This window comes from Crassostrea angulata, chromosome 6 (assembly GCF_025612915.1).
Source record: "Crassostrea angulata isolate pt1a10 chromosome 6, ASM2561291v2, whole genome shotgun sequence".
NCBI classification, from domain to species: domain Eukaryota; kingdom Metazoa; phylum Mollusca; class Bivalvia; order Ostreida; family Ostreidae; genus Magallana; species Magallana angulata.
This window is the reverse complement of record NC_069116.1, coordinates 59,732,367-59,744,629: the sequence shown is the minus strand read 5'-3', so window position 1 is coordinate 59,744,629 and position 12,263 is coordinate 59,732,367. Positions and strand designations below refer to the sequence as shown.

The 12,263-nt window shown below is 31.4% G+C and overlaps 2 protein-coding genes across 3 annotated transcripts in view; one reads left to right on the top strand and one right to left on the bottom strand.

Moving 5' to 3' along the window:
* The window catches only part of LOC128188027 (uncharacterized), a 19,312-nt gene extending 9,298 nt beyond the window's left edge, over nucleotides 1–10,014 (top strand). For both annotated transcript variants that reach the window (XM_052858797.1, XM_052858796.1), the window contains 5 exons: nucleotides 297–377; nucleotides 3,439–3,522; nucleotides 3,603–3,704; nucleotides 4,916–4,952; nucleotides 5,164–10,014. In XM_052858797.1, coding sequence (XP_052714757.1) covers nucleotides 297–377; nucleotides 3,439–3,522; nucleotides 3,603–3,704; nucleotides 4,916–4,952; nucleotides 5,164–5,228 — 369 coding nt within the window. In that variant the 3' untranslated portion in view covers nucleotides 5,229–10,014. The remainder of the gene's footprint in view (nucleotides 1–296; nucleotides 378–3,438; nucleotides 3,523–3,602; nucleotides 3,705–4,915; nucleotides 4,953–5,163) is intronic.
* Nucleotides 8,184–12,263, bottom strand: LOC128188030 (potassium voltage-gated channel protein egl-36-like). Its single transcript, XM_052858801.1, has 2 exons — nucleotides 11,432–12,263; nucleotides 8,184–10,854 (listed from the first exon to the last, which is right to left on the bottom strand). Exons 1-2 carry the CDS (start codon nucleotides 11,882–11,884, stop codon nucleotides 9,961–9,963), a joined length of 1,347 nt encoding a protein of 448 aa, XP_052714761.1. The 5' UTR covers nucleotides 11,885–12,263; the 3' UTR covers nucleotides 8,184–9,960.

The following is a 12,263-nucleotide window of genomic DNA, read 5'->3' as shown; positions in this document are numbered from 1 at the left end:
CTATATAAAAGCAGTAAAGTTTTGTTAAAATAAAGACATTCAGTATAATAAAATAAATATTGCCTTTTTGGGAGGGTTAAAGTTGAAATTAACACCCCGAGAAAACCATTGTCAACCTCCGCTTCGCGTCGGTTGACAATGGATTTCGAGGGGTGTCAATTTCAACTCTTACCCTCCCAAACAGGCACTATTCATATAATGTCAATTTTATAAGACAAGTTTTCACATTCTGAGGTTGTTCTCTTCCATAAATCGATGCATTTTATTGATTGCCGTTTTTGTCGTTTTTTTTTTAGTTAACTAAAAGTACATTCATAGATGCAGAAATACCTACGTATCCCATAACCTTTGTTCAGATAGACGGGACCTATCCACAGGTAAGATTACTTATCCTTTTAAAAACGACAAGGGGATGCTTCAACCACACTATAACAGAAAATAAACTTGTTTACAGAAATATAGTTTTACACAAATCTGCTTTTTGTAAAGCCTACAATTGCAGTTTAATAAAATATTTAGATACGAAGAACATAATAGAATTTGTTAGAGCACAAAATGAGAAATCTTCCTGAAATCAAACATACGAAAATTACACATTGTTTTGAGGCCGAGCAAATGGTCTGTCGGAATCTCGCTGAAAGATTTTATTATCTGAATCTTCTTCATTCGATGCCATCAAACAGATAATAAAATAATTTTGCGTGATGAACAAAAGACTCTTTGCATGAAAATCATGGTATCTCGGGCAAATTCTGTTTGGGCCCTGTTAAGGTGCAATATCCCTCTGCTATTAATTTTACCATATCTTTTTTAAAAAAAATTAATATTGATTTTCATGACAGTCAATATGAAGAAAACTAGACATAATGAATAGAAAAAGCAAAATTTTACCATCGCAATGTAAAATTAAAAATATTAAATGTATATGAAAATAATATATAGTTATATACATTGCCAATTCATATTAGAAAACATAATGAAGCGGTGCTTTTTAGTTCAGAATAGCACTTTGTTGCATTGGTTTGTAACAAAAATTGCTTCAATTAGCAAGAATTATCTTTCTTTATCATAGACTATTGAAGGTTTTACTTACATATTTCACATACAGTACTTGATAAATTGCCACAGTTTCTAATTAATCAGAAATGTTTTCTGTTTTTAAATTTGGATAAGATAATAGTTCATGTGAATGGATCCATGTGTTTTAGAAATGCTAAAAATGTAAACCAGTCGTGAGAGCATATTGTTATAACACTAAAAGGTGATCAAATGAATGATCTTCCAGTAATTGGTATGATCTCAATATAGGGATATATTGTCTTGAATAAAATGTAATATTATTATTTGTTTAATTTTGTTGTCCCATATCTGCTCTCTCAGATAAGAAGACACATATTCAATTTTAAACATTTGAAATGCTTTGTTTCAAACGATGATAATTAAGTGTAGAGTTTGCAATTCACGTTTTTCTCAATTATAATTCATTCACCTTTGTGAACGAGCTACATGTATAAATGGAGAGAGAGAGCAAAATTTCATCCAAAATTATCTGGCCTAAAACATCAAACACATTCTGTCCATGTACTGAACTAGTACATAAAATTTAGTAATATTTCTAAAAAAAATTAATCCATTGGGGGAGGGGAAGGGGTATACATGTAGACACTGCCTCATTAAAATTTTGATAAATATAAATCCCTTCTTACATTTTTTTTGAAAGTTTTCTTTACTTTTTTTTCACTTGCCAAAAGTTTGGGTTTAGTTCGTTTGGGTCAAATTTCCTTTTTTTATAATTGAATATTAAATAAATGTCGCCTTCCAACATAAATTGAGCCCAGCACTGCTTCCCTTATTGCTACATGCCTTAATAATTGTGAGTTAACAGAAACAAAGTGAGATTATTTTCTACAGAAGTTATCTCTCTTATCAGAGGGATATTCCACCTTAAGCATATAGAAATACACTAGTTCATTTTTTTAATGCTAATCTTCTTCACAGTTTTATGATAAACATTTCTTTTCTATATCCCAGGTATTTATTTTCGTAAATGTTTGTAATTATCTTTTAAACATATACTTATTGACTATACTTTGACCCGTGCGTGCACGGGTTGACATTGTATATGATATCGGACATTTACGAAATAGATACATCGACACACCTTATTGTTGCCATTTACATAATAAAGCTTAAAGCCTACAATAATGCCATTGATTTCACTACACTCTGTTTAGTTAGAATTATCTAACTGTGACTCGGGACAGTCCTATACCACATTTAAAATGCCTCCCATATACCCGTAATGTAGCAAACAATTGCAGAATCGCTGCGAAACGATTTTTGAAAAAAATAATGAAGATATGATGAATGATGATTGAAGATAACAGTCAAATTATTCACAATACTGTAAACTATTTTGAGGCTGTAAATACCTTTCGACTAAGAATTTAATTATTTAAATGAAGAATTCTACACTTTCTCCAGCAACGTTTTTCACTTGCTTCGAGTTGACATTCGCAACTCTCTGGATTTTTTATATTAAATACACTGAGTTCGAGTTATCCTCGTGTTTCCTTTGATGAACAGAATATATAATATTTTATATATATGACAATTTTTCAATGAAAATTTACACGTATTTGTAATATCGTTTCCAAGTTCATCCCGTGATTTAGTGTGAATGTAATGTGCATGTGCAGGATTGTAAAATCCGAAAAATCCATATGATTTCCGTATTTTTTAAAGGAATTTTCGTTGATTTTTAATTAGATGATTGAGAAAAAATAAAAACAAATTGGTAATCATCAAGTGCCAATAATGTTTAAAATATATAAAACAAATAACAATACTCTTTCGATTTCTCGGTATTAAAGACCAAAAATTCGAGTTTATTATTTTAATATACAGTAAAACACGCTTATAACGAAGTCCCAGGGACAGCCAATTTAACTTCGTTATAAGCGTAATTCGTTATATCCGTCAAGTTTACAACATGAAATAGAGACTTGGGGAATGAAATTCACTTCGCTGTAAGCGTCAATTCATTATAAGCGTGTTCGCTATAACTGTGTTTTACTGTAGTAGTATAGATTAAGACAAATTATATAAAAATAACTCGTCGTTATCTTCAGTCGAAATAAAAATAAAATCAATCAATATCAAAGATGAAGTTTAAAAACTATATGGGTTTACTCTAGAGATTTGATGAAATATTTAAATACTCCTCTGCTGTACGAATGATTTCAGTTGATGGATACAAGTTGTTAATAGAAATTCTCCTCTTCTACAATCAGCAGAGCGTTCTAAATATGAGGTTAATTAATAAAGCAATGTAAACATGTCTCTTGTTAGTGTCATTATTTTACATTAATATTAACATAGCATTTTAAAGATGCATCTGAAAAATTAATCTTGTAATAATGTTTTGTTTGATTTAAGGACTCACTACAAAAGATCATAAGCATCACTCAAGGTGAAATAAGAAATGATGTTGGCTGCATTTCTCAATATGTCAAGCATCAGGTAAAGAGTTTGTATTTTCAACCTACTGTCTCAGTTAGATTGTTTTAAATATGTTCATGCATCAGTATTTTATCCTTTAGCAAAATATTATTGATGTTTTGAAAATGGAGAAGAAAGGCTTGGATGAAATCGACATCGATGAAATTCTAGAAAAAATCAAAGAACTGTCACCCAACAGTGTTGTAAGTTTGCTGTTCATAATTGATGAGAAAATTGTGTATATTCTTTTTATCAATTATTATTTTGACACTTGTGATTAGAAGGTCTCTTTTAAGGATGTCTTTTCTCTTATTGTACTGAATTTAAAAGATGCTTAAAGTCCCTAAGTGTATTATTCCTCTCTATTTATTTCTAAAAACGATTTTATTCTGGTTGTAACAGTCATCTATCATGTATCATAACTTGACTCTCTCAACATATCACGTATCAATCGGTTGGATTATTCAATTTGAATAAATTAACATCTTTTATCCTAGACGTAAATATTAACTTCCATAGATTCCTTATTAAACGCAAGGAAGTCCTTATCTGCTTAATATCGCGAGAAGCAACCTTCGAACTCGTTGATTAGAGTATCTCGCCTTCATTTATCAGAAAGTTTTAAATTACATGAAATTATAACAGGAAATTATTGCTTGCGATTTTATATTCTTACGATTTGACACAAAACAGCGGAATTGCGGAATTACATGTACCTACTTACTCGCGTAAGCTGAAAGTTTAAGTAAGTCTTTCTGGTCACTCTTTGTCTTTTTTCTTTAAACTTTTCATAATTTTACTTTTCTCCTTCACCACTGGACATATCTTGACCCAGAGCACTTTTAGGCAAAAAGATTTCAAATTTGTTGAAATTAAGAGTCATATCCTCTTTTCAGGGGGAAATAATTTAAAATAAAGTATTATTGAAAAGTTTTGTTATTTTTAATTATCTTCTAGGTTGTTCCATGGGCAAATGCAGGGTCACAATGCGAGGGTCATTTTTTTTCGTATGGATAAATAGAGAAAAACCTTTCTTGAGTTTTTGATTTTAAAAACTGAAACAATATAAGGCGATCGATGTTTAAACAATACGTAGAGAAAATTGTAAAACTCGTTTAAGCAAGATTTATTCTAAAGCCTAAATAAATTGTATTTAACTGTTTTGATGAAAGGTATGCTAAGTGTTCAAGTGACTGATGTGATCCCTGGGCCTTTGATTGTAACATGACGGCCTTAATGGTTTGCATGTGCACTTTGTCTTGCAACTTTCAAACAAAGATAATGTCTTAATATGCACAACGTTTTTTCTTCTTTGTTAGACAAATGAAATCAATTGTGAAAGCGTTAACATGAACTTAAGATTATATGACTCTGCTTCCATTCTTTAACTTTTCTCTGCTGGTTTTAATTTCAGAAAGACGTAGAAACAATCCTGAAAACACTGGGTGGAAGTAAGTGACATTTTGAACAAAACAGTTCATGAAATAATCTACATATATTTAATATACATAATATAATCGAATTGAAATTTTATTTTTGATGTTTACTCTTTAACTTCTTTTTAAACGTAATTTGATATATCAAACCAACAATACAAACAATTTAAATTATTCGTCCCGTAACCCTTTTTATGCTTTAATATATATTCATTTTTATTCTTAGTTCAAAGGAAGATTTTAGGCACTGGTGATGTGTTACCAACAGAAGCGGTACAATTTTGTTCATAATGAATGATGATTTAGATGTTCATGGGTTTTGATTTGCACAACAGATAAAATTTATGCTCAATTAATTCTTGATAATTGCATATACAAATGTAGTTTTCTACATTTAGGGGTTTTATTTTAGGTAAACGTTCAAATGTTATATTTGCAGTGTTTATCTGTGATAAATACATGACATACAAAAGTAAAATTGTAAATAGACATAATAACAAAGTCTTTGAAGCAAGAAAAATGCAAAAATCCCTGTATATTATTAAAGTATTATTGGCAAGTCTAGTCTTATATTACTTATTGTCAAGATATTTTTTTCTCAGAATTAAGAAAACAAAAGCTTGTATGCTCGTTTGAACTTTGAAAATGTTGTTCGAAAAGTTGCAAACCTGTTTTATCTTATATTTACCTAAATGTTATGTATGTTAAATGCATTTTTTCAGGGTTATCTTACAGTTTTTAAGACATATGAAAAATAGATGTTGATACGTGTTATGCATTGTTATATGATTTAGTTTTTTGACACAGTGTTTAATCCATTTATTTCTATGTTGACCTTAATAATCAACCTCTGATCTCATTACATTCATCGTAACTTTAGAATAAATATAAAATATTGAAGCATGCATTTCATTTTACTAATTGAGAATTATGAAGAGCCTAGAGATCAGAAGGATTGCTTGTTTCGAAAGTAATTAAAGTATTGAATAATTGGTAATTATTGCTTGTTTAAACATATGCATATGTCCGCGGCGATTCAGGTGTATATTATTGCATTTTTTAAGAAGAATCTAAATTACATAAATGTCGTGTTGGGGAGTATAGTTTTCAACTGTTGATCTGAGAAATAATCATTTGTTATAAGTGCAATATGTTTGTCATTCTTTTTATTCTTACTCTTGCGTGTTTAAAGTAGGTAAGTAAACACTCACATGAGCAATTAGTAACTCTTAGGGAGAAACATATACTTTATTTTTATACGGTTCATGTACTCAGATATAGTGCTAATTATTTTTTCTAGAATCAATTCACTTTCCCACTTATAACAAAATATTGAGAGTGTACTCCGGTAATTGATTAAAAAATTATTGAAATTATGAAGGTGTTGACAATTTACCCATGTTTGTTAATTAGCGTAAGATAAGCTGTCAATATCACGTTACAGAATTATGTTAAAAGGGATCAGATCGTTGCAGTGTAAAAATATTTGTCAATTAATTTTCTGCATAGCAGTATCATAGTTTTATGAAAATATACATAAAACTAACACTTTAAATTTTAAAGTTTTTGAATCTAAATTTAAAAAGAATGTATAAGTACATGAAAATACTCTATAAGATTTTCTTTAAAATTTCATATATTATAATAAGCATGTGCTTTCTTACAATATGTAAGTTCCATGGCCACTTTCTTGGCATTCGAAGGAGATACTATAATAGAAATCACTTCTATTTATGGAGTTATGACTGTTTATGACAGGTTCTGGTTTGAGATATCAATGAAGTGAATCATTCTTTGTATGTATTTATTAACATAAACAGAATGATAACTAGAAAATATCGATGATTATTTAAATCACCTGTGATTTTGTACATCTACATCTCTAAAATTAAAAAGGTTAAAATTTCACTAACTTATGTACTTTAAATTAATTTTTCATAATACAACTGATCAGAATATTTAAGGGTTTTTTGCGGCACAAAACAATATGGAGATGTCATCTTTACATATGTATAGATTACACAAAACATTCAAACATCTTGACTTCCTCAACATTAATTACATATTACTACATATTTTATAATAACTGGCACGAGATCAATGAAATTCACTTGATCAACGCCCTTTCTCCTCTTTAAAAAATCATCACTTTCCCGGCAGAAAATTAAATTATTTAAATATGTATTGCTATCGAATGTAGCATTGTATTTTATAGCATATCAGTAAAATTATAAGTGAACAAAAGCATGTATTTTCACCGTCATTCATTAATGAACCAAATCATTGAGTGAATAGCTTTTATAACAATAATACATATGTATAGCACACAAAGGTTTTTTTTTTTCTCACAGTCACCGTTGATCAACTTTGTACTAAACACATTTACCTCAGCTTTTACATTTTTGTAACTAGATTTATTTACCTTGTTTGATTTACAGATGAAAGCTCCTGCATATAATATAATATCCATGTTTATTTTGTAATTGTCGTCATATGATTATCATTTGTGAGAAATCCATTGTAGGAATGACATTCTTTAGAAATAAATGTTAAGCTTACAAAGCAAAATGATTTACATATTCATCATAAAAAAATTCATTTTCATTCTCTAATGGATTGCATTAACAAGAACCTTAATGGGCTAAAAAGTTGAAATACAGATATGAATGCAAATAAGTCTTAAAGCAGATGTTTACGTTTACTTTGATTTCCTTCCTGAAAATAGATTAGAGAGCAAAATTTAAATATACTTTCACCTAAAAAGAACAATTTTTTCCGATAATAAAGGAATCTAGTGCTTCCGAGCATCTGTTTTGGTAATTTATACCGACTCCGAACTTCCAGTTATTGTTTATATTGTGTACAAATAGTACACATTATGTGTGGCTTAAAATAGCGTGTTATCACATCCAGAGGAGCCAGACCAATATGAAATGGAAATATTCAAAAGTGTATTCTATGTGATAGAAAAAGTATTATATTGTGTCTATGTGTATAAATTGTGTCAACTTTTTTTTCTACTTTTTGTTTTGCTAAACAAAATCTTAATACAATGAATTCATATTTGTTAAAGTTTTTTGTTGATTAAGTTATTTTTATCTGTAATTTTAATTAGTAAACACAAACTTTTAGTATTGAGGTTATATATATTATTTACTATTAATTCTTGTTAAGATCTGGTAAGAACTATAATCATGTCGTAATTTATATATTTTTTTTTTTACATCTTTTTCCCATTTTTTACGATTTTAAGGGAATTATTTAAAAAATGAAACAGTTTCTTGACATTCTATATTAAATAGGGTGAAAAGTTATCCAGATACTTGTATTCATTTTGATATCATTTTAAATGGCGTTTTTTGAGAATCTCTAGGCATTCTCGATATACGGTACTTCATTAGTTAGATATTTACAAAACTCCGAAATTTATTTTCTTATTTCTATCATATTAAATGGATATTGACAGTTAAAAATCTGATTTTTCATTGTGTTTACCAAACATTTAAGCCCTGCCTTACCCTATCAAACAAAGCTATTGTTGTGAAGCATCATTGAACGAATTTATATCCTGAATTTCATAGAACTGTAGGCATCTTTCATTTACTAGATCTTGACCTTAATATTAAAGTATGGAGAGTTCCCATAGATAATTTCTACTATGCAGTCGATATGCATGTATTTTGTTTTGTTTTGTTTTGATTTTTTTGTTGTTGCATCTTATGATATGTGAAATTCATATCAACGTATGATTTATATATAAGTGTAAAGATTTAGTTTTTGGTATAATTTTATTGCACTGTGAATAATTAATTGTATTTTTTCACAGTTGCAACACTTCTAATGTCTCTGTAAAGTTCAAATATTAACTTTCCTTATAAGTAAGCATTGTAAATTATTTTCAATCATCTTTCTGGTAAGGTATAGCCATTGTCTCCTCTTTAATTTGTCAATTTTCTCATATTTTGTATTATATTGTATATGTTGTTTGATTTACAAGTACCATCTTCCCCTTAACTGTTCGGCTACATATATGCTAATTAAAGACCAAATTTTAAAACTACATATGTATTATCGATCTTGTGATCATTAAATTGTTTAATCTGACTAGACTTTGACCCGTCCATGCACGGGTTAACATTGCAAATGATATCAGACATTTACGAAATAGATACATCGACACACCGTAGTGTTGACATTTACATAACCAAGCTTTAAGACTACAATAATGCTATTAATTTCACTACACTCTGCTTAGCTAGAATAATCTAATTGTGCCTCGAAACAGGCCTTCACCAAAGTTGAGATGCCTCGCATATACCCGTAATGGAGCAAAACAATGCAGATTCGCTCCAAAACGTTTTTTGACGCTGCGTTGAAAATAACAGTCAAATTTTCATCTAAAAATTTTAATTCAATTTGATGAAAAATTCAATACTTTTTCTTCGAATTTACACACCATGTTGACACTCGGAACTCTCGGGATATTTCATAATAAATGCGCTGAGTTAAAGTTATCTCCCGTATTCCTTTAATGTATCCCGTATGTCAAATGCTATACAAAGTTTATATGAACAAAATCTGACAGTTTCACACGTCAATTTATATAGTTATAAATATGCAAAATATAATCATTATTGAATTTTGGGTAAACGTTTTCATAGAAAACAAGCATTTATACGTACTGGACATTGGAATAAAAATATACATACATAATGGCTCCTGATAAGCTATAATTGTGATAATTATTAACCAGTATAACTTTGATATAAAATACCCGGTTCATGCAACAACAAAAAAAAATCCCAGCCAGACCTTACCCCGTCTCTTTTCCTGACATTGGTTCAAGACATGCCGTTGTAGACATGCTTACCACACAACAGTTGACTCAATTGTGATATTTCGTAGTGTGATCACAAATTTTGATTGTCTACTCTTTTAAACAAACTAATGGGTTGATAACTGCACTGATTTCTCATCATTGTATATCGAACCGCTAAAGTTAGACTATAAGATTTTAATCAAATCAGTAAACCGCCGAGTGCTTTATTTGGTATGGTTTAAAATGATTTTCAACTGACTTGTCTTGTTTTTTATTCTGAGTTTGGAACGACTGGCGTTTTAGCCTAACTTTATTTTTGTCGTTGAAATCACTGAATGTGGAGGCTATGATTGCAATAGGCATAGCAATGATCAAAACACCCGACAGGGCGCACACCGTACCGACGATCCTCCCAAGCAACGTCTTGGGATACTCGTCGCCATAACCAACGGTCGTCATGGTGATGACCGACCACCAGATTCCCGTGAACACACTGGGGAAAGTGGTCGGTTCTTTGTACTCCGCGTAGTACACGAACCCCGCGAAAAAAGTGGAGAAAAACATGAAGGCCATCATCAACAGTCCAATCTCCCACTTACTGTTCCCCATCGCCAAGAAGAGCATGTTCAGTCCATTGTGTTGCCGGATAAGACGGAGCAAGCGGAAAGGACGGAACACAGAGCACAGCTTGAATGTTATGTACACGGTTCCTGCAATCTTTCCGGCACTCCATATCTCGACGAATTCCATCACTGTGGTGGTCCACATTGAAAAGACAAGGAAGGCGTCCAGGACATTGAGAGGGGACCGGAAGAATTGCTTTTTGACAGGACATGTTGCAAAGTGAAGAATCAGATCTGTCGTGAAGAAAGCAAGACATGTCACCTGGAGGTGATACAACGAGGGCTTAACAACTGTGGTCACGAAGACGATCTCTTTTGGGTTATCCATATTGACATCGTCGAAAAGGTCAGTGAAGTTCATCAATCCCAGAATTTCGTCCTTGGTTTGGACCTGTTCCCTGAAAAGGGGGTGGGTCTCCATGCAGAACAGCGCTACAGACAGGACGGTCACCAGCATAAAGAAGATGCTGTAGATCTGGAATGGAGCATGCGCGTTATTGTTCCATAAATTTATGTAATACAAATAATGTTGAACTTCTTTTAATAATTCTAACCATTTTATATGAAATAGGTACCATGTGGTACATTAAAAAATTAATAGACAAGGCTGAAACGACGCTGTGCTGACTATACTATTCTTAATGTAGCCCGTTTTTTTTTTTTTATCTTACTACAAAATATACTTCCCGTGATATCACATGCATTTTATTTACAATAATGAAAATGTAAAACATATCACTTTTATATATAAAAAAAGTCATTTCAATTCAGCAATTCTTATATAAATATTTGTAATTGTATTTTATTTAAAAGTAAATATCTGCAATATTAAATGAATAAATTAAAATTTAAATAAATCGATGCTACTGTAGATTCCTTATTTTACGCGAATATTTGAGCATAAAATCGCTAATGTCGAATTTTTAATCATAGTTTCATGTTGTTTACATATGTCCGAAAAATAAAAACGAGATTTTAAAATTCGCGATATGTGCTTCTTACGATATTAAGCGGATATTAATTCCTCGCGTAAACTAAGTATTTATACTTACAAAGGCAGGCTTGGAGGAGTTCGGGCGATCAAAGAAAAGCCAGGTCTGCCTGAGGAGCTGTTTTGCTTTGTTTTCACTCACTTCCTTAGAGTTATAGTCAATTTCCACGTCGTCTAGCCGCCGCTTCAGCTCCATGTGCTTTTTGACGCTCTCTTCGTACTCAGTGATGATCTTCAGACAGCATTCAGCAATGTGGCTCAGGTGGATGTCCCAGTACTCCAACTCTTTGATGGTCGCGGCAGCACACACGTTTTGTGGGAGGTGTAGTTCGCCGAGTCTGTAAAAGTCCAGGATGTTGGAGAAGATGGTGTGGTTCCTGTCTATAATGACGGGATCCTCGCCGTACGTTTCCTGTGCCATCTTCCCTAGCCGGGTTGACGGGTAAGTCAGTAAGTTCTGACGCTTCGTCTTAAAGATCATTCCACCAACGTCAAAGGTCATGAACTCCATCATGTTAAAGCGCTCAATATAAAGATATTTCAAATTTATTTTTTAGTTAAATTCAAAAACTTGTCTTTTACTTAAAGAACCACAATATCTGCTTCAGGAATACACAGAACTAAAACAGTACGGTATCTTCAACGTTATAGGAGGTAGTTCTCGTAAGAGGATGTAGAAAACGTGGAAACTTCCGATTTGGACTAAATATTAAAGAATGACCGTCTGATACTCGCTGTCTTTATTATAGATTGCCTGTCGATATTTGCATTGATATGTGCAGCAAAACTGAACAATGGGTATACAAATCTGGTCCATTTTTCTTTCAAGCTAGCCGGTATTGACTACCCTAATGAGGATGCTTTCGACAGGTATTTACTTTCATTCAACACAA

Bases quoted from the DNA above. Each gene is read 5' to 3' on its own strand.
- LOC128188030 (XM_052858801.1), bottom strand. From the start codon at position 11,884: ATGATGGAGTTCATGACCTTTGACGTTGGTGGAATGATCTTTAAGACG. The intron at 10,855-11,431 runs GTAAGTATAAAT...GCTCCATTCCAG, and splicing joins ACTCCTCCAAGCCTGCCTTT to ATCTACAGCATCTTCTTTAT.